At 32.2% G+C, this 22,163-nt stretch overlaps 3 protein-coding genes across 4 annotated transcripts in view; 1 reads left to right on the forward strand and 2 right to left on the reverse strand.

The window, feature by feature from the left end:
* The window catches only part of LOC129908474 (uncharacterized), a 38,623-nt gene extending 20,104 nt beyond the window's left edge, over nucleotides 1–18,519 (reverse strand). For both annotated transcript variants that reach the window (XM_055984963.1, XM_055984962.1), the window contains exons 1-2: nucleotides 18,253–18,519; nucleotides 18,071–18,190 (exon numbers count right to left, since the gene is read on the reverse strand). In XM_055984963.1, the coding sequence (XP_055840938.1) occupies nucleotides 18,071–18,190; nucleotides 18,253–18,357 (225 nt within the window). In that variant the 5' untranslated portion in view covers nucleotides 18,358–18,519. The remainder of the gene's footprint in view (nucleotides 1–18,070; nucleotides 18,191–18,252) is intronic.
* On the reverse strand, nucleotides 4,823–6,086 carry LOC129908475 (peroxiredoxin 1). The gene is made up of 2 exons (XM_055984964.1): nucleotides 5,959–6,086; nucleotides 4,823–5,628 (listed from the first exon to the last, which is right to left on the reverse strand). The coding sequence occupies exon 2, from the start codon at nucleotides 5,626–5,628 to the stop codon at nucleotides 5,044–5,046; it is 585 nt and encodes a 194-aa protein (XP_055840939.1). The 5' UTR covers nucleotides 5,959–6,086; the 3' UTR covers nucleotides 4,823–5,043.
* LOC129908476 (mitochondrial import inner membrane translocase subunit Tim13) lies at nucleotides 11,511–12,248 on the forward strand. The gene is made up of 3 exons (XM_055984965.1): nucleotides 11,511–11,783; nucleotides 11,866–11,934; nucleotides 12,021–12,248. The coding sequence occupies exons 1-3, from the start codon at nucleotides 11,664–11,666 to the stop codon at nucleotides 12,117–12,119; spliced, it is 288 nt and encodes a 95-aa protein (XP_055840940.1). The 5' UTR covers nucleotides 11,511–11,663; the 3' UTR covers nucleotides 12,120–12,248.
* Nucleotides 18,520–22,163: the final 3,644 nt, after the last annotated feature.

A 22,163-nucleotide genomic window follows, 5' to 3' on the forward strand; every position in this document is an offset into this window, starting at 1 on the left:
TAATGAGAAATACAATTGTACTTTCTATTTACCTAAAGATTTGTATAAAAAAATGTATTCAAAATAACGAATTTTCGATATAACGAATTGAATCTGGACATTATATCATTCGTTATACTGGACCACCACTGTACTTGTTTTCCTTTAAACGACGCGACCCGCATTGTGGTTATTGATTTAATTTGAAATATTTGAATTTATTTTAAAAAACATTATCGTGCTTGGAAACGAGAATATCAAAACTCATAATAAAGTCTTGCATGAATTCCAAATTCATTGCCAATCATAAAGTATTGAAATATTTGAAACAAAATTAAAATCATTCTAGTGCAATTCTCGAATTACAAATAAACGATTTACAAGAAAAAAAAGCTAAAAGAAAACTGAGTATAAAATATGCAACGTGCAATTTATAAATAGTTTTGAAAATACTAGTTTTTAAGCAAACAGTATAGACGTACATACTACATACATAGGTTCACATTCATATGTATATCATAGTTATATGAGGGAGAATAAAAAGAAAATCTATTAATCTAGTAATCAGTTGTGAAATAAACTATTTATTGTGGTCCGCGTTTTATTAGTCATTATAGTCATGACTACCTGTCCAAGATGCGGTGGTAATAAAATTAACATTCCATCGGCAGTAGGTACTCAATAGATTTAACATCGTAAAATATTTTTTCTATGACGGCGATTATATTATTCAACTTTAAACGTCATTACTGTCGTTGTAGATACCTTCAATTGTACTTATTTATGTAGGAAGGTATCAATAGCATGAAAGTCAAAGAATTGTGAGAAGGTAACCACGTAGTTTTTATCACGAAAGAAAAACTTTATTTGTTTGATATCTGATAAGAAAATTTGGTAGTAAGATTAGTTTCACTACAAGTAAAGAAGTTTTGATCACAACATAAACACGTGGATTCGTGCATGTTGTGTTGGTGATTAGACAAATTTATATACCTTACCAACTTTAATACTAGGAAATTAAGTTTAATGTTTGGTATTTTTTTTAATGTATGTACATTTGATTATGATGTTTTTTGAAGCATTTTACATGTTTGAGACAAATTTCAACATTAAATTTTACTGTATCATTTAAATTTTTGTGGAAATGCAGCTAAGGGTAGACCGATTGGCAATGAATTGCTCTTAAACTAAAAATTTTTTGTAAAAATATTTAATGTTTTTTTTTATAAATATTAACTATACAAAATAATGTTTTGTGTTGTCAATGTTGATAGAAGCCCAGGCTTTTCAGTAACTGCGACGTACCAAAACATGAAGAAGTATCATCAGAATTGCAATTCAAAAAAGGAAGAATGCCCATAAAGTTCGATCACCAAGGTTTACGTACGGCCTTATTATTACTCTGGAAAATTAAACAATTAGGCCCTTATTGCGAGTGTCGTTCAACTTTCGATTCGAGTCGATTGAATCGATAAATGTGCCCTTAATTATGAAAGTGGACTAAGTCACTCCTAAAAATGGCATCAAATCTAGCCTAAAAATAATTATTATTTAAGGGGTAAAGTTTATTTGAAAGCGAAATTGCAGTAAATAATCTTGTGATTTCATAAAAAAAATATAATTAAATCGTTATAAGAAAATTATTATGTAAGTTTTTCTTTAAACAATGCAAAAAGTGACTTAGTCCACTTTCATAATCATGGGCACAAATATCAGTTTTGTTTTTGTGTATCTCTTTCGACAAAAATATTTGCTATTCTGAACTATGAACTTGATCTGAGTCAATAGCAAAATTGTAAACGAAAAAAATCGAACGATAAACCAAAACAGAATTTCATAAAATCAGGGGTCGAATTACAGCATACGATTACGATCATTTGTTAACGGTTTTACTATTTGTGTCTCTATTTATTTAGTAGAAAAAGATAGGGACACATAGCAACCATACGTTAACGAACGTATGCCGTAATTCGACCCCAGAATTCAATTTCGATGAACGACTATCGGCAAAAGTCGTCTATCGATAGACAAACAAAACTCGCAATAAGGGCCCATATATTTAAGTCGTTTGGTTTTTTTTTTGCACTAATACAAGGCAATTCATTTTTCTTTCAACACGTACATATATGAGTAGTTCACTCACATATGTATCTTCTTGAATCAAAATATTTTAAATAAGTTGTACCACCGATCGACGAGTCAAAAAATTGGTTATATTTCGTCGCAATGGGATAATTAAACACCAATAATAAAAACAGGATTTCGCCACTCGTACTCTTAATGCCTACACTGACTCAAAGAAGTTGGCAACAGACAATTTTTTATAAAACCTAAGCATGTTGTGTAAGCTAATTTTAATTTCCCTACCACAAGAAATTTTTGTTTGTGCTCCTTAAATACCCAAGAAACTTTTGCTATTACCAACTTTGGACATAGCCCAAATCCTGTAATGAAACCAAGCAGCGAGGCAACATGCCCCACCCATACTTTCCTCTACGTTTATTTGAGAGACAAAAACAGCCGCGACTAAATGCCTCTTTGATGTGGGTGTTATTGCCACCGATTTCTGAGGTCAACCCGGCGAACCCCACAGGCGGATCACTAGTGTTAAGCAAATACGTGGGAGAGTTATGATCCCCTAGAGATCATAACAGTACTGAAAACGGAAGAAGAAGTTATTGCCATTTTAAAGTGGAAAGAAAGCCAGTGGGGGATATTAATTTTTCGTTTGAGAGATAACCCCTGCAGTGGTAATTACCGCCGGTGTTATTGCACTGCACCGTATATAATGTTTTTTTAAGACAATTCCTTTAGGAAAACAGAACTTTCAACTATTATTATGGCGGGATCTTAGACTTTGAAGAATATGTGAAAACTTGTTTTTCAAACGCTTTAGCTATTAAAAATACAAGACGATTTCATTCCTTTCAAAAGACTCAAAATTTATAATCTGTACGACAGTTTCAAGATTGGTGGAGAGAGCGTTGTAATTCAAATTGAAAATAGTTGAATAAAATGAATTTCAAGCAAAAACGTTTTTGTAATAGAGATTATAGAGTAATTTTTGTTTGTCTCGATAGGTAGCGCAAAAGACAATTCGTCGCCCTAGTATTGAAGTGCCGTATACGCCATTTTTGGGAAATCGCATTTAAATGTTGGGAAGATTATTGCGAAAGAACTCATGCAGGCATTTTTTGATTTTTCAGTAGGATATATAGTTAAAATTTATCTTTTAAATAAATGTTATTGCACATCTGAAATTCGTTTAGTTTTCAAAAAAAAAACCTTTAAAAAAATCAAATGTGAACAATTTTAAATTATAGTTCCAATAGCTCCAAAATCGGCTTATTCAATCGGAAGAAATGAGCGTTTGTTTGTCCATAAAACGGAGGAAATTTTTTTTCGCAAAATTTCAAGACAAAATTTCATTAGACAATCGGCCTTATCACGAATTCCATTCGTATCGGAAATTTGATACGATAACCGAAAAAACAAATCACGGAATACTTTGTTAGTGGAAAAATTCATACAAAATCTTCACAAGAACATTTCCGATGCGAATGGAATTCGTCATAAGGCCTAATGTCCACAGCTATCATAATTGTACAAACAGTGAAATATTATCCACCATCACTTTTTAGCGCTCCATTGCAGAGTTTCTGACCCAATTAAGTAAAAAAAAAAAACTTTTTCACAGTGATTATGTATAAATGAACTCCCACAACTATTATTGTTTGTCTTTCTGGTCTAGGAATACAATTCAGACGACACCATTATAACAAACCTTATTTAGGCAATCCCTAATGCAATGCTAAATAGGCCGAAAAATGATACAGAATTTTAATCAAACATAAAGTCTTAACAAGACCACAAAGACGTTTGTATAAGAAAGATAAATCGACCTTATCACAAATTTCATTTGTATCGGAAATTTGCTACGAATAAAAAAAAAAATATCACAGAATCTGTTCGTAATGGAAAATTTCATACAAATAGTCTTTAGGAACGAAGTTTGATTATTTTTTCCGAATTTGTAGCAATTTTCCGATACAAATGGAATTTTTGATAAGACCGGAACAAATATTTTATTGAAAAGCTCGTATATGACGAATTCTTAAAAGCTTTAGCCATATGTAGGTAGGTATTTTGTTTTTGATATAATATTATGTCCGGCTTAACATTATGGCCATAAACACATCACAACTTTTGCATAACATGTCGGATATAAAAAGCAATCTGTGCAGTTCTAGCTACTTAATTAAGTCGTATAAGAGCAATGTTTTCCAATTATGTTCTACCCTTAGGTGTTCGATTTTGTTATTTTCTGATATTTGGATTTGCATACACCTACTTATTTAAAATATTGTAATAAATTTCTGCAACTCTTAATAACGTCTGTAGATCAAAAAATGCTTAGCCATGAAGTGATTTCTCAAAGCTAATCTTCCCTCACTATGAAGTAGGTACATACATAAATAAATTATAATAGCTAACTAGACATTATTATCTAATCTGGAATTCGTGACGAATATCACAAGTCACGACTTAGTCAACAATGAATCTACCATTTTGCATATACCTACACATGTGTATACCTTCGATAGCCTTCTAAAATATTCTATTCAATTAAAAAAAAATATATTACAAACCTATATAAAATCATTTAGATCTTAATCAAATAAAAATAATTGACAGCTAAATGATGAGAAATGTGAAGGTCAAATAGAGCACCTTTTCATATAGCCCTATATTTTAGCAAGCATTCCGAAAGTATTCCGCTCGACATTACAACAACCTTTGCCCCTAGCGTGATAGTGCATTTTATAAAAAAACAAAATCAACGTTTATGTTTTAAATCCACTTGTGTGCTATGTGGATCGATTTTTATTTGTTTATATAAAAAAAAGAAAACATTTAAACACTTCATAAAAACAAGTCTTGGAGACTATTTTTGTTTTTTCTTCCAAGTGCATTATAAATAAAAAGAAACAAAGAAAAAAGAAACAAAAAATGTGATAAGAGAACTTTAAGGAAATGAAAAAGACGATCTACGTCCAAAACTTCTTAGTTCACAGCAGAGAAGTATTCCTGAGACTTCTTTGGATCAGCAACCATTGACTTGCTGCCAGGCTTCCAGTTGGCTGGGCATACTTCACCATGCTCATCGGTGAATTGGAAGGCCTGCACCAAACGAAGAGTCTCATCCACACTGCGGCCAACGGGCAAGTCATTTACAGTTATTTGGCGCAAGTTTTGCTTGCCATCGATGATGAACAATCCACGGAATGGAACACCACTTTCTTCGTCTAATACACCGTATTCACGTGCAACCTTCATTGACTTGTCAGCGAGCAGTGGAATGTCCAATTGACCAAGACCTCCCTGTTTGCGCGATGTGTTGATCCAAGCCAAATGGGTGAAGTGAGAGTCTGTCGAGCAACCAATTACTTCACAACCAATGTTACGGAATTCCTTTGCGCGGTCAGAGAAAGCAATAATCTCAGTTGGGCAGACAAAGGTGAAGTCCAATGGATAAAAGAACAGGACCACGTACTTGCCCTTGTAATCTTTTAAAGAGATCTCCTTGAACTGGCCATTGACGACGGCAGTTCCGGAGAATACAGGGGCTGGTTTCTGGAGTTGTGGCATCTATAAATGTAGCGTAAAGAAAACAAAAATTCTGTTGTAGAAACTTCTTATTACGCAATAAAAACTACCATTATCGTACAAGTAGTTTCATCTTTCATAGGTTTTTTAATAATTCTATGTATTTTATTCTCATTTTTGCTAATCGCGTTTGAAAGAGAAGGCAGTCATTTCTTATTTCACAATAAAAACTAGTTTGTCTAGGTGGAAATTCTTAAACTCATTTTAATGTTTAATTATTAAGTTCATTCGATTTTTATTGTGAAAGAATGTTCTCTATCTTTCGTTAGCAAAAACATTAATGCAAGAATAATTTAAAACAAATATAATTACCTTGATTATATGCGATAAATTAAAACTGGAATTAATTTTTTGGTTAAAATTTTCTTAACTCAACTCGAACGTGCGCTCTTCTCGAATGCCGCGAACAGAATAAAATTTGAAAGAGGAAAATTAACGGAGAATATAGAAAGAAAATAGATCAAAAAAGTATTGAGGTACAGAGTTCGGAATAGGGATTCGAATATTGGAGCAGATATTACAATGGTGATTCCGAAATTATTAGGTTATGAATTTAAAACGTTTCAGATAGAAGAGATTCTATTATGCCGTCTCCTATTTTCTAATTCAGAGTCAGATTTTTAATCCTGATAACTGAAAACAAGGAAGAGAACTAGGATAGTTTCGAAATAAATAGTCTAATTTCCAATTTCATAAAGTCCTTTTTAAATTTTTAAGCCTAGTATGCAGATCGCGCTAAATTTTAACTCCCATAAAAATTATCAAAAATTTTAGCCTTGCCTTATCAGGCTTTTGCGTCCTAAAATGATGTTTGTTCCATACAAAAAACGTCATTTAAAAATTTAAAAGCCAGTTAATTGTTTATGAAATCAGCCATTACAGTCCATTTACAACTTTAAGCCGGAATCTATTGTCAAATCCTACTTTTTATAACTGTTTTCTTTGACTTTTTGATAAGTTTTCATCAGTCGAGTGCGGTTGCGAGCGCTGTTCCGTTTCGTCCGACGCTTCCAACAATTACGGCCATATTATTCACTCTGGATTTAGTTTGGATTAAAGTTAATTTTAAATCCAATCACTTAAATCTGAATTAAATAAATCCAAGGATTTAATTTTTTGTTCATATTATTCACTAAAAAAAATTATGTCATTATTCAATAAATTTTGTATAATTTGCATTTATCTTTAGTTTTCCTCTGTGAAAATGCTTGAAAAAACTATTGAATGCTGTGAAAATTCATTTTACATCTGGATTTATAAAGTTAAACAGACCTCCAGAGAGCAGTTTAAGGTCCATTTTCTTCACTCGGAGTTGAACATAACTTGAGAAGTTTTAATATAAAAATTCTCAAGTTTTGTTCAACTCCGAGTGAAGAAAATGGACCTAAATTAATTTGGATTTAACGAGATTGGATTTAAAAAGTTGGATTTAAGATTGGATTTAAGTAGTGAATATTATGGAATTGGATTTATTTTTGACATTTGACATTGTTTACATCCAGATGTATTTTTTAAACTAGTGAAAAAAATGGCCGTTATAGTTCAACCTTTAAACTCGGGATTTTTCTCAAGACTCACACATTCATGCAAGCACACAAACTTTTGCACACATTTCTCTAATTGACGAATATTGTTATTTTTGCGAATTGTTTATTTGTTTTTATGAATAAGATAAAAGATCTGTTCCACACTCAGTGTGAGACGTTAAAATTTAGTCATATTATTAGGCTAAGTCTGTTACCAACCTAAAAAGTTATGCTATCTTTCGTAAGAAAGAGCGCTTATGAGAAGTACAAAATTTTTCCACCCTGACAAATGATTTCTACCAAATGGAAGACTGACTTACATAATATGTAAGATAAATAAAACAAAATTGTGATTATGTTGAATTGAATTCCGTTTACTTTTGTTTGGCAACAAAAACTGTTTAATTTTTTTTATCGAGTATATGAAATCGTGAATTTTGATGCTGTTGAACCTGTTCCAACTATCAGAAACTTGACCAGACTTCCTAATTTGGTTCACAAAAAATGGAAAAGGAATAGACCTTATTACAAAAACAAATTTCATCTTCTGTTAGTCAGCATTTTACACAAAAAGTTTGAAGAGAATCATAATTTATTTTTAAAATAAATGAATGCAAATAAGATGGATGATTTACCTATTTTTTTCCTTCACAGTAATGAAATTTTAAAAAAAATCATTAATCCAGTAAAAAAGTTATTACAATTTTTGAGAAATCTTTTTAATTCTATTGAATTAGAAAAAATGATTTGCTATTAAATAAATTAAAATTTATCTACCGAACCCTGAACAAGAATACCAAAAGTGAAATGAGGAGGGAAAAGTAGTAATATGAATACTACTATATGTTTTTTTCCTTGCAAATCATAGGAAGAAGGAGAAAAGAAAAAAGAAGACAAAAATTAAGATTACCGGCAAGTACAAGTAGCGGTTTGACTGCCATGCGGTAGCGGTAGAACAAAACAGTAAAATCGTATTAAGCTACTAAGTCCTTAGTGAAGAGCAAATCATTCGATAGTTTTACGATATCGATAAAATCGATACCGCAATTACATCGATATTTTTATGTATCAAGTTTATTTTAATAAAGCCTAGTACGCAGATCATTGACATACTATACATGGACTGCTAGTTGTGCGAATTTGATGGTTTGATAATTCGCACCGCGATGCTAGCAAATAAATGCAAACAGCGGTTACAAAAAAATTGTTGGCATTGAAAACAAAACAACAAACTTTTGCCTAGCTTTTCTCAGGATATAAGCCTGGTACGCTGCTCGCGCTAAATTTATTTAAATCCCATACAAGTTATCGATAACTTGTATGGGAATTTTATCTCAGCTAAAATCATAGAGGAAGGAATACCTAGAGACGCAACTTCGGTTGGTTTTTCTCCTCCACCCTACAAGCTGCAATGAGAGGAAAAACTCCACAGTGCTTATATGTGGTTTTTTTCCCGTGCATTTTAAATGGCACCAACACATTCAACTGTGGAGTTGAGCTCAAAACAATTAAAAACAATTTAAGTGCTCAGTAGGAAATAAATTCATAAAAAAATAATATAATAAATTCAAAACACGAACCTTTTTTTTTTTATTTCTGTACATATTTATTGAAAGGTGGGTGTCTGGAGTGAGCTATTTGAGCTATTCAAGTTCATGTACAAACCAAAATCATGTTTAAATTCAAAATTTGTGAGGACATCTACTGGTGAAAGGAAGGTATTAAACGAATTGTACTTTTCACACGTATTCACAGATAGGAAAACAAGAGAAAAATAAGAGAGATTATCTGAAATTAAATTTGCGGGTGTTTTAGGTAAGGGGGGAACGAGTCGGCTCTCTAGGTATTCCTTCCTCTATGGCTAAAATTTAGCGCGAGCAGCGTACCAGGCTATAAGCGCAAGTTCTAAAAATACAGGCCACTATACTTTTGGCCACTTTTTTACTAGTGTCAAGAAACTTTTTTTTCATCTTTTGTAACGGCCATATTATTCACTAGTTTAAAAAATACATCTGGATGTAAAATTGTCAAATGTCAAAAATAAATCCAAATCCAAAATAGTTATCCCGGTTTTAACTATGAAAATAGTTAAAAATGACTATTTTTTGTCTGTGTGATAGTGAATATCATGGATATGGATTTATTTTTGACATTCCAATTTCTTTACATCCAGATGTATTTTTTAAACTAGTGAATAATATGGCCGTAAGGAACGACTAGCAGTGCATGTGTAGTATGTTCATATATTTTATGAAAAAAATTCAGCCGACCTGAAATTTATTTGAGTATCTTCGCTGGGTTTAAGCCTGGTACGCTGCTCGCGCTAAATTTTAGCTGAGATAAAATTCCCATACAAGTTATCGATAACTTGTATGGGAATTTTATCTCAGCTAAAATTTAGCGCGAGCAGCGTACCAGGCTTTAAGCGCAGATTAAAAGCCTGGTACGCAGCTCGAGATAAATTTTAGCTCCCATACAAGCATACAACTTGTAGGGGAATTTTATCTCGGCTAAAATTTAGCTCGATCTGCGTACCACGCTTAAGCCTGGTACGCTGCTCTTTCTGCTGCTTTTTCGATAATTTGTATGGGATGGGATAATTTGTATCGGAGCTAAAATGTTTATGTTAAATATCCACCAACCATGTTTTCCAATCAAAAAGTCAAATAGGAAAAATTGATATCATCTTGATTTTACGTATGTATGTATAACTTCAGTTCATATTTAAGCCAGGTACGCTGCTCACGCTAAATTTTAGCTCCCATACAAATTATCGAAAATTTTTAGCCGAGATAAAATGGATCCCATACAAGTTATCGATAACTTGTATGGGAATTTTATCTCAGCTAAATTTTAGCGCGAGCAGCGTACCAGGCTTTAATAGGTATAATAAAAAAAAAATACCATCTCCCAAAAAGTTGAACACGACCGACTCAGTTGGTATAGCCATGTTCAAAGGAGAGATCCTGAGAACTCCGTCAAGAAGGCAATATCATACTTATAACGTTCCAACACTAAATAAAAAGAAAGGTAGGCCTAAAAACTCCTGGTATAAGGAAATGCAAAAACACCAACATTCAGTTGGTCTCAGAAATGGAACAATACAAAATCGGGAGGCTTGCCGCCGATTTCTGAGGTCAACCCGGCGAACCCCAAAGGCGGATCACTAGTGTGATCGACATCGAGGTCATAACAGCGCCGAGCAAAGGAAGAAGACGAATCAAAAATTTTGAAAACAAAGTAAAAAAAATGCGCTTTTAGTAAAACATAAGGGGTATTCACGATCCGGTGCAACAAAAAGTTGTAAAATTGCTAAATTTTGTTTTTCGACTACTACAACTACAGCAGACAAATTTTGCACCATTGTATTTTATTTTTGCAATAGGGTTGGGGTATAGCAAAAGTGTAAAAAAATTTTAGTCTGTATATTTGGTTATTTTATTTTAAGAAAATGTTACACTTTTGCACTCTTAAGCCTGGTACGCTGCTCGCGCTAAATTTTAGCTCCCATACAAATTATCGAACATTTTTAGCCGAGATAAAATGGATCCCATACAAGTTATCGATAACTTGTATGGGAATTTTATCTCGGCTAAAATTTAGCGCGAGCAGCGTACCAGGCTTATATTGACTTATATTTTTCTGCAGACCCACTTATATGTCTTCGGAATTCATTGAAAAAATCGATTTGGTTTATCAAAAACAATCGATAACATCTCGTATTATCGATAAATTCGATAGTGTAAACTCCCAATTATGAACTTCATAATTTTTAAGAACCTATGCTGCTTTGAACAATGAACACGTTTATTTCCATGTTCTAACTAAATTGATGACATATATCTTTTAAAATCCAAACATGAGCTTTAGTGCTTTTTTATCAATTTATGGCATGATTTAACACGCGGACATAATTTATATTCCTCGGAATTCGGAATTTCGCTCATCTGTCAGTACCAAAAAAACAAAAGAAAATAGAAAAAAAATATCTCCTAAACTGGGTGAAGATCAAAACAAACCAAATTTTTCAAGGACGCGCGCAATTTTAAAGAACTGTTGTTTGTAAAAAAAAACTCATACAAATCGATTTCAAGTGTTTTTTTGGTAGTAACGTTCTACTATAACGTAATTTAGTGTCTAAAAATCGAAAAAATTACGGAATTTAAAATATATTTCTGTGCTGTATTTTTTGCTTTTTTGTTTTGTTGGTTTGTTTTTGCTGGTTTGTTTTGATTTTCGCCGAGTTTAAAACGTCAAAATGGTAACTGTAAATAGAAAGAGAAGACAAGGACAAATGTTCGAACTTCCCTATCGATAAAGTGTGACAGACAAATGTTATGTGAAAAAGAGATGTCAAATGTCATTAAAAAATTTGTAAAAATATCCTTCGTTTGATGAAATTATTAACGATCCCATAGATAGAGCAACGTGTGTTGGAATCTTTAGAAAACTTTGTAAAAAAATAAATAAAACCCCAATTTTCTCAACGGAATGAACATGGATGTACTCGACAATCCTGCAATAAGTCAACTCGATAGCTCCCAAAGAGCAGAGCTTATGAAACAAGTTCGACAGCAGCTGGCTGTGGCCAGCACTCAGGAGTTACTTGAGGTAAGTAACAAGACAGAAGTTTCATAATAAGCACAATTAGAAAAAAATTTCTCTAAAATTGGAAAACATATTTATTCAACAGAAAATGTCCAGAAAATGTTTCAACAAATGCATTAATAAGCCCGGTTCATCGCTGGACTCATCCGAACAGGTTAGTTTTATTATTATTATTATTTTACTTTTTCAGTATCTAGATAAAACTAAAACTTTTAATTGAATTTGTTACAATTTCTTTAGAAATGTATCGCAATGTGTATGGATCGCTTCATGGACTCTTGGAGCATAGTTTCACGTGCTTACTTCACAAGATTACAGAGAGAAAGTACAAACATGTAGGGTCTAGTTCTAACTATAAACGAATCAAGAAAAATGCAGTTTATCACCAAAGGTACACACTTGAAGAAATTTGTTACTGTTCTTTTATGATGTTAATATTAATATTAAAAAAAAATTAAAAGACAAAAATCGAGTTATCATTTTTCTGAAAGAGGTAATCTTTTTTTTGTGGGAAAAAGTTTGGTTAGGTAAAATGTGGAAGCAGCCAGTAAACACCAGTTCATTGGCCTCAGCAAACAGTTTGAAGTTGAAAAGTGGAACCAAAAAGCACTTCTATTATTGGAACACAATTCAGGAGACCACTTCTATTCCACTGAATAGTGTATTTTTCAAAGTTTCAGTATTCAGTTTTCTACAGTAGTTCTATAATAGAACGAGGAAATAGTTAAACCAGAAACAGAACATAAAACAGTAAAGAAAACAGAAAAACTAAAAGTAATGAAAATACATAAATTCATAATTTTTTTGTTTATAACGAAGAAAAAATAATAAAAATTATTATTTTTATTTTATGTGGATCGATTGAATATCAATTTTAAAGCTCAAGTGACCTCAACTCCAAAGCGTTTCGCCCAGGTACGACAGTTTAACTGATGAGCCCACTTTCGTATCTGGGCGAAACGCTTTGGAGTTGAGGTCATCTGAACTTTAAAATTGAATTATGTATATTCAATCGCTCCACTTAAAATAAATATAATTTTTATTATTTTTTCTTCGTTATTATATCAGTCTGACCACGGGCATACATTTTCTAAGTGTCTGAACAAATCTGAACAAATTCCCTTAGAATATTAAAATTCACGGTATTCATACTGTAAGTTTTATAAGTGTCGGTAAACATCAACCAAAATTAGGCGTCTTAGTAGGGGTACGACATATTGAGATACCTTTTAGGGCGTCTGGCAGAGGGAAGGCTAAAAAAAAAACTGGCTTAAACTTACATTTTCTAAATCAGGTAAAGGCAGAGAAAGTTAATATTTGGCATTCATATGGTTACTCTAAACAAAAAAATATTATTTCAATTTTATAAGAAAAAAACAGAAACTATGTGTTTTTTGTATGGAAAAACCTGTTTGGGAAACCTTTAAGGGCGTCTGGCAGAGGGAAGGCTGAAAAATAGCTGGCTTAAACTTATATTTTCTAAACCAGGAAAAGACATAGAATTTTAATTTGTTACCATCATACGGTTATACCCAACAGAAAATAAGCTATTAGGTTTTTTATTAGAAAAATGCATTTCAAAATGCTTCAAAGCCGTCTGGCTTGGCGAAAGCTGAAAAAAAACTTCTGGTACCCACATTTTTGAAATCAGGGGATTTTTTAATGATTTTTTGGTGTATCATTTATTCAGTTAATACCTAGCAAAACGCCAAAAGTTGATTTTTGACTGCACTTTGGATGCGTCTGGCAGAGGGAAGACTGAAAAATAGCTGGCTCAAACTTATATTTTCTAGACCTAGAATAGACATAGAATATTAATTTGTTACCATCATACGGTTATACCTAACAGAAAATAAGCTATTAGGTTTTTTATTAGAAAAATTAACTTCAAAATGCTTTAAAGCGGTCTGGCGGGGGGAAAGCTGAAAACAAAACTTCTGGTACCCACAGTTTTGAAATCAGGGCATTTTTTATGATTTTTTGGTGTATCATTTATTCGCTTATACCAAAACGCCAAAAGTTGATTTTTTACTGCACTTTGGATGCGTCTGGCAAGGGAAAGCTGAAAAAGATCACTGCCAGACTTTTTCCGTTGACATAATGTGGTGCATATATAGATATGTACACACTCGAATTGCGGTTATACCAAAACTGCCAAAATATGCTGCCGGCTCTTAGACTATTAGTGGAGTGAATAAAATTCAACTCAATTAAAAAAAAAACAATTGTTACCTTTAGAGCAAATTTTTCATCAGCCAGATAAACCCAAGCTAAGGCTTACTCCTACGAATAAATATTTTTTTTATATTGGCATTTATTCTTCTAATAGTCTAACTGACTATTGAAATATTAGGGCTTTAGTCCGAAAAGAAAACTAAATGATTGATTTAGTTTCATAGAAAAGTATTTATAGGCTCACTCCTATGTATGTACTCTTATAAAAAGGAATAAAACAAACTTCTAATTTCTTTAGCACCACTTAGTAAGCTTTGTCTCCAAATCAGTAGTAAAAGGAGCCAAACGAAAATTTAACCAGTTCGCTTAAATAAAGTGAGAAGATACTTATACAACTTTAGTTTTTGAGAATTAAACATTCCAGCTTAAGATTTTGATTAAATAAAACCAAAAAATCACGTGAAACAAATGACGCTGCAGTCAGTTTGGTGTTGAAATGGTTAATGGTTATCACTTCTTGAAACTCATCTAAGTTAATGAATATTAGGTGGAACAATATACCCTACATTTTTATTTGGAAAGTATTTCTTGATGGGAGCGGCGAACTCCCAAATTGAATTTATTTCTTAATGAAACCGGGCCTAAAATCTTTTTTAACAAAGTGCAATGGCCGAATGTGAAAATTCAGCGTCATTTTGCTTTCGTAGAGTGAAATAACGACGAATTTGGAAAATCGGCTACATTTCGTTCGGCGTTATTTCACGATCATCGATTCATTTTTTCTTTGGGAATTTCTTTTTGGAGTGAAAAAATTTCATTCAATTGGTTTTAAGGGGAACTTTTTCTGGAGTCCATAAAAATATTAAATATAACAAGTGTGTACCTATTCAGTACAACAACAAAAAAAATTGTATTTTTCTTTATATGCGGACCAGTGAAAAATTGAGGTTCTTTTTTAAATGTTTTTTTTATCGTTTTGTTAACGTCTTTAATTAACAGAAATCATTAAAAAAATATTTAATTAAAACGATTAATGAACATTTAAAAAGTGTGTACCTTTCAGTTCAAAAGAAGTGCTCTCGAGCAATAGCTTTTCTGATACATAAAAAATTACATAAATTGATTATGGTATTAGAAAAACCTCTTTAAATTATTTTTATTTTCATAAAAACAAAACATACCAAATTCATAGCAGTCAATTGAACAGCCGTGGTAAATAAAGAGAAAAATCCCTCAAAAAAATTGGATCTGCAAAATTGATTTAAAATCAAAATTTGAACAATGGAATTTAAAAAGATCAAAACTCATTTTTGTTGACAGATTTTTGTACCAATGGAAACCCCAATAAGAAATAAAAAAGTTATGTAGAAAAACTCAATTTAAAACAAAGGCGTTTTTTTGAAAACTCAGAATTAACCATAGCGATCAGGAAAATGCATCAGGAAAAAAGAAAATAAAAGATGCTCCCTGAGGCCCATATGGTTGGAAATAAGTAACGAAGAATACTCCCCAAGTTACGAGTCTCTTATGGCCAATTTCTTCACAAAAGTAGGTACTAGCCCAGCTTAGTACCCGGTCTAGCTAGGTTGGATACTAGCACTGGTACTCGGTTCTAAGGAAAAGTTAGTACACGAGCATTTCTACACTTAGGACCTGATTTAAGTTCACAGCGCAGTTAATACTTTTAAAACGGGTCTAACTGTCATCCTGACAATGTTTTGATGTTAAAAATAATTATTTTTGATATTTTAAATAATTAATTTTTATATTTAAGGGAATTTAACAAAATAAAGACAAAACGTAGAAAATAATAAAAGGGCTATTAAAAAAAAATTAAAAACAAATATGGTCAAACGTAGCAAGAAGCCAACAAGCAAAACAAATTCGATTCTTTTATCAAGAAATTTGAAAGTCAAGAATTATTGCGTGATCTGGGTTATGTAGACGATGTTGAGATGCAGGTCACCAAAAACGAGGAAGGTTTCATATACATACATAAGTACTCCAGGTATAAACGGATCGCCGTCCTTAATGCAGCAGGCCTATATTTAGTTAACGATAGTTTCGGATAGACGTTTGTATCTACATATGTATGTACATACATAAAAAATATATTTTAATAAAAAGAATAATTTACAAAAACCCAGTCCTGTATTGTCTTTTTTTTACTACAATGCAACACTCAATATTTTATCATGACCTATGTATATGCAAGTCCAATTTATTAGTATGAGTGTAAATGATGTCTAGCATTGTCGGTCGTTCGAGAAATGCAAATATAGAACGTCTACGTAGACTAGACCGTCTTTCTTGACTTGGTTGTCACTTTTGTGAAGAAATCACTTGGTACCGATGGTATAATAACCAGGTACTAGCCGATTTTGAAGAGCTACCTAGGGCCTAACCAGTAATCGGTCCTAAATTGACAGTTTTAGAACTTAGTACTTGGGTGAAGAAATGAGTTGATACTGATTTGAGTACTAACTTAAGGACTAAAACCGGTATTAGCGTTAGGACTCTGTGAAGAAATTGGCAATTACTTAATTGAAAATTTGAAAGCAGCACATCTCCAATAATTGAGATTAGTTTTGGAAATAAAAAAAGTAGTAGTCCAAAATTAATAACAAATTTTTTGGACATTATGTATTTTGTGGTTTGTTAGCAATCAATAGAAAATTACATTAGTTTTGAAAGTTGTATATATTTTTTCAGATAATTTTAATTTAAAAAATATATCCTTTTCGAAATTTTAAATTGGGTAACTATAATTTAGATACAAAACTATAGCTTAAACTCAATTAGGTTAAGTCTGGTACGCTGTTAAAATTCCCATACAAGTTATCGATAATTTGTATGGGATCCATTTTAGCTCGGCTAAAATTTTTCGACAATTTGTTTGGGAGCTAAAATTTAGCGCGAGCTGCGTACGAGGCTTAAACCAGGTTTACAAACAAGCTTTAAAAGCTTGTAGCTTGGAAGGTAGGCCTAAAAACTCCTGGTACAAGCAAATGCAAAAACACCAGCATTCAGTTGGCCTCAGAAACGGAACAATACAAAACCGGGAGGCTTGCCGCCGATTTCTGAGGTCAACCCGGCGAACCCCACAGGCGGATCACTAGTGTGAAGCAGTAACGTGGGAAGGTTATGATCCCCTCGACATCGAGATCATAACAGCGCCGAGAAAAAGGAAGAAGAAGAAGACAAACAAGCTTTACTTATAAACTTGCTTTTTTTTTTAAATTTTTACCGACCTCAACGAGCGATGCCTGATCGAACTCTGGGTAAAACAAAAATGCAAATTTAGCTTTTAGGAACTTTTGCACATCTTTGTGCCTCGCTCCAAGCTAAAGAATATGGCACAAAACCGGCCATCTTCTATTTATTGGCTTACGATTCGCTTACTTCTACCAAAAGTTGAACAAAAAACTGAGAAAAGACTCCCAATTGTTTGTTTAATTGAAGATGGAACACATCATCAGAGTAGCAACGGCAAAAATCGACTCGTGAAATGTTGGCATAGCAGAGTATAACAACTTTTCACGAGTCGATTTTTGCCGTCCTGCGAAGCTCGTCAGCCTAGATCGGCTCGTGTGAATATAAGCAGCAGGTGAAGGTGACTAATGCCCGTCGTACACTTAGCGTTCAACGCACTCAACGCGAATTTAACAAATTAATTGTAAAAAACGACGCCACTACAAGTATACTTTTTAATTAATTCGTTTAGTAGCGATCTCCAACTGTCTAAAACTCTTTGTTTGAATATAATTGAAAGCACCAATAATTAGAATTTAAGGTTTTAAATTTGCGTTGAATGCGTTGAACGCTAAGTGTAAAGTTAAAATGCCAATAATAACTTCCAAGTAATTTGTTGCCTTGCAGAATGTTGGCGGAAATAATCGGCACGTTAAGTCTATATTGGCTTTTATCAAGTCCAGGTGAAACTTTGGTGGGGTATTACTAGGCTATATACATTTATATAATTTAAAGATAGGGCACAACGTAATTAAGACACAAACTTGTCTTTAAAATCCTTTGTGCTATGGTTACTTCTTTCAAGTAATTACAGTCATATTCCAAAATCTGTTTATAGATAAATAAGATACTTTGGTACTTACCATATAAAGCTTACACCATTTAATAAACAACAAAAAAACATCTTGAGAGTTTTTATCCTTTTCCATAGCGTAGACAAGACTTTTGTAGCCAACTGCAAGATCGCGAACAAGATTTTTGTTCTTAAAATAAAGAATAATCAAATTTATGACACATAAATCAAAACAAATTAAATAAAAATTACATATTTTTCCGGAGGTAATAAATCAATTATTTTGATTGCCTTTGGAATCTCGACTGCAAGGTCCCTCTCGGGGATTTGCGTGGGAAATAGTCTGGGACTTTGCATTTCAAAAGATATAAATTATTATGTGAAACTATTGAGGGCAATGCAATAATAAATTTGTTTAAACAGCGATTTGTATTGTTTGTGTAAGAATTTATTATTTTTTGTTTTATTTATCAAATCAAGATCATCATCACTCTAGTAAAAGTGAAACGGTATATGAAATTATGAATTTTTATAATTGGTGTGTTCAGATTATTGAATTTTCAGGGATCTTATGAGCCATTCAATAGCTGCGCTCCATTGTCGCATGCTTTGCTTTTAGCACGCACTTTTTTGACATTCATTTGTTTTATATAAAAAAGAAGTACCAACATAATTATAAGAAAAATATTGTGTTTCGTTTTCCAAACAAAATTGCACATGCATAACAAATCGCTTAAACGAAAAAGGAGTGAGTCATTCCAATCATTTTGGAAAGACATGAGTGTATTATGACCGAGATCGAATAATCCCCTGAATACAATGGTGTAGCTGTGGCTGTAGCTTGTAGTGCAAGTTGATGAATTCTCAACTTTTACCTCAGCTACAGCCTACTTTTGTAGAGTTTTCCCTCAACAAAAATTTGGTAGTACTAGGTACTACCTACACCATTATATTCAGCCAGTAAAGGCTATCGCTGGTGTAGGACAGCCTTCAAATAGTTTCGCGTTCCGGGAGTAATTACTTAACAAAATTGAGTTAAGCCAGAACCTTAATTGGCGGATGGAGTCGGAAGCTACTGTCAATTGTTGTTGTTTTCTTTGTATTTTCGACAAGTTTTCATCCGTGAAGTGCGGTTGCGAGCGCTGTTCCCCTCCGTTTTCATCCGACGATCCGACAATTATAGTTCTGGCTTTACTCTGAGAACTCAAATATGAACAAGCCTATTTATTTTGATAAAAATGACTGAAAGTATGCAATCAAATTTTCAATGCATTTTTCAATTTTTGTTGCAAACTGTACAATACAATAAAGGTGCAGACACAATGGGCATAAGCATGTGTTTTTATTCCGCCCGGGCTTTAAAATGAACATTGCAATGCAATTATATTGTCGAACAGTACATAATATTAGGGGTATTCATAAAAAGATAATAATGTCCAATTCCTTTTAACTTAAAAGTGAATTTGTGGGGATCTTTATGGTTGATTTACATACGTCTGCATTTCCAGATCTGCATTGAAAGGAGACACAGTATTTAAGATTCACAGATGTTGTATAGAGAGAGTAGATGAAAATGCAGAGATCTTTATAAATGCAGATTTATGGGAAGATTATGGCGAAGACGAATAGTTCGGATTCATCAATGCCTCTCCATTATAAGTACGGATTTCAGGTATATAATCTATCCCCCTTTACTTTTCTGCATGCAGACGTATGTACATCCAGCATTTAAGCTTGTTTTCACTAGACCCCAAATGAGATAGTTTCGCAATTTAATTCAGTTAAAATTTCAAATTGGAAATGAGATAATTTGCGAAATTTAAAAACTAATTTATCATTTTTTGTCCAAATGAGATAATTTCGCAAATTATAGGTCAGTTCAAATTGAAAATTAAATTTTTTTCTATACGATTTGACATTCAAAATGAAATAATTTGCGAAATTATGTTATTTGGGTTCTAGCCCTTATAGCCTCTTTTCACTAGAGCCCAAATGAGATAATAACGCAAATTTTCTCGTTTCGAATGTCAAATTCTATAGAAAAAAAATTAAATTTGAATTCTTAACTGACCTCATTTGCGAAATTATCTCCTTTGGGCTCTATTGAAAACAGGCTATTAACTGATGTGGTGATTCATAATGTCGTGGTCCCAGTGGACACAGGTGTTTTTAAATGATAAAATAAAATAAAATACAAAATTGAAATTTTTTATTATTTTTTTTTTATAAAACATTCAAATATAACATTTTCCAAAGCAGTTAAAAAAAAATTTTAAAAAATGGGAAAATTAGTTTGCAAAATAAAATTTGCACTTTAAAATTCAGTCACAACGGGGTTTTTTACTTTTTAAAAAATGCGTGGATTCCCTGGACCCCACCACACATCAGTTAAGGGCTAGTAAGAACAGGCTATACAAAAGTTACTCTAATGTTAAAGCTTTTTATTCAAGAAAATTAAGAAATTTTAAAATTTGATATTTTCAAGAAATTAAAAGAAATAAAATCTGGGGTCGAACTACGGCATACGTTCGTTAACGAATGGTTGCTATGTGTCCCTATCTTTCTCTACTAATTAAATAGAGAGAGTAATAGTCAAAACGATAACGTATGAACGTAATCGTGTGCGGTGATTCGACCCCTGTTTTTTATAATTAATTAAATATCGTTTTAAATGATCTTTCACAAAGAACCAAGTATGCCAATTTACTTCTTGTATAAAAGGGAATTTTTAGAAAAAAATTTTCGAAAATCGTTAGAGCAGTTTTTTAAAAAAATAATTTTTTATATACAGGGTGTCCCATAAGTAATGGATCAAACGAAGTATGCTGATAGGGGATCTTAAGGGCTCTCAGAATTTGGTAACTTGTTCATCCCAAATCCTTACGGCTTTCGATTTAATGCAATTCATGTGAAATTTCGAAAAATCCCTACTTGGCAACAGTATTTTGCTTCCGAAGCCCATTATTGATTTTTGTTTTCTAAAATTCTTTTACAAAAACATTGCCAAATAATAAGGAACAATTAATTAATCAAAATATTTTTTATTCCATACGCCATTTCGCTGCAAATTAACTAACAGTTTCAAGTTTGATAAAAAATCAATTTTTAACTTTTATTTGAGAGCAACACGGCGACAAAAATTTCTACGGTGTGAGAATGGTTTATTATTTTAAAAAGTTGATCTGCTATTGTAGTTTTCAAAAATGTATAAAAGTTTCCAAAGTTGCAGTTAGATCAGAAAATATTACAATTTGAATTCAACAAAACAGGGTTTTCCAGAACAAAAAACAACCAAAAATAAACACATTTCTCGAACTGTTATTTGTTTATTTTTCTTTGAACAAAAGCGTCTATTTTTGTTTGTGTTTTTGCTGTGAAAAACCCTGTTTTGTTGAATTCAAATTGTAATATTTTCTGATCTAACTGCAACTTTGGAAACTTTTATACATTTTTGAAAACTACAATAGCAGGGCAACTTTTTAAAATAATAAACCATTCTCACACCGTAGAAATTTTTGTCGCCGTGTTGCTCTCAAATAAAAGTTAAAAATTGATTTTTTATCAAACTTGAAACTGTTAGTTAATTTGCAGCGAAATGGCGTATGGAATAAAAAATATTTTGATTAATTAATTGTTCCTTATTATTTGGCAATGTTTTTGTTAAAGAATTTTAGAAAACAAAAATCAATAATGGGCGCAGGAAGCAAAATACTGTTGCCAAGTAGGGATTTTTCGAAATTTCACAAGAATTGCATTAAATCGAAAACCGTAAAGATTTGGGATGAACAAGTTACCAAAATCTGAGAGCCCTTAAGGAGGCCTATCACCATATTTCGTTTGATCCATTACTTTTGGGACACCCTGATAAAAATTTTCTAACATTTTTCAAAAAAAAAAATTGGTATGCCATTTTGAAGTAATAATTTATTTACGCATAAAAACGAAATTTCAAAATTTTTCATAAACACGTTTTCAAAAAATTATTTTTAAAAAATCCAAAAATGAGTTTTTTGAAAATTTTCTAAATTTTTAACATTACCTTTACCTAAACGATTTTTTATAAAAATGTTCGTTGAAATCGGGATATTCTTGAACGAGATATTCATAAATCAAAAAAACCGTTATATGACAGGTACCGTTAATAACGGTAAAAAAAATATTTT

This window comes from Episyrphus balteatus, chromosome 2 (genome assembly GCF_945859705.1).
Source record: "Episyrphus balteatus chromosome 2, idEpiBalt1.1, whole genome shotgun sequence".
NCBI lineage: Eukaryota > Metazoa > Arthropoda > Insecta > Diptera > Syrphidae > Episyrphus > Episyrphus balteatus.

Bases quoted from the DNA above. Each gene is read 5' to 3' on its own strand.
- LOC129908475 (XM_055984964.1), bottom strand. From the start codon at position 5,628: ATGCCACAACTCCAGAAACCAGCCCCTGTATTCTCCGGAACTGCCGTC.
- LOC129908476 (XM_055984965.1), top strand. From the start codon at position 11,664: ATGAACATGGATGTACTCGACAATCCTGCAATAAGTCAACTCGATAGC. The intron at 11,784-11,865 runs GTAAGTAACAAG...TTTATTCAACAG, and splicing joins GCACTCAGGAGTTACTTGAG to AAAATGTCCAGAAAATGTTT. The intron at 11,935-12,020 runs GTTAGTTTTATT...CAATTTCTTTAG, and splicing joins CGCTGGACTCATCCGAACAG to AAATGTATCGCAATGTGTAT.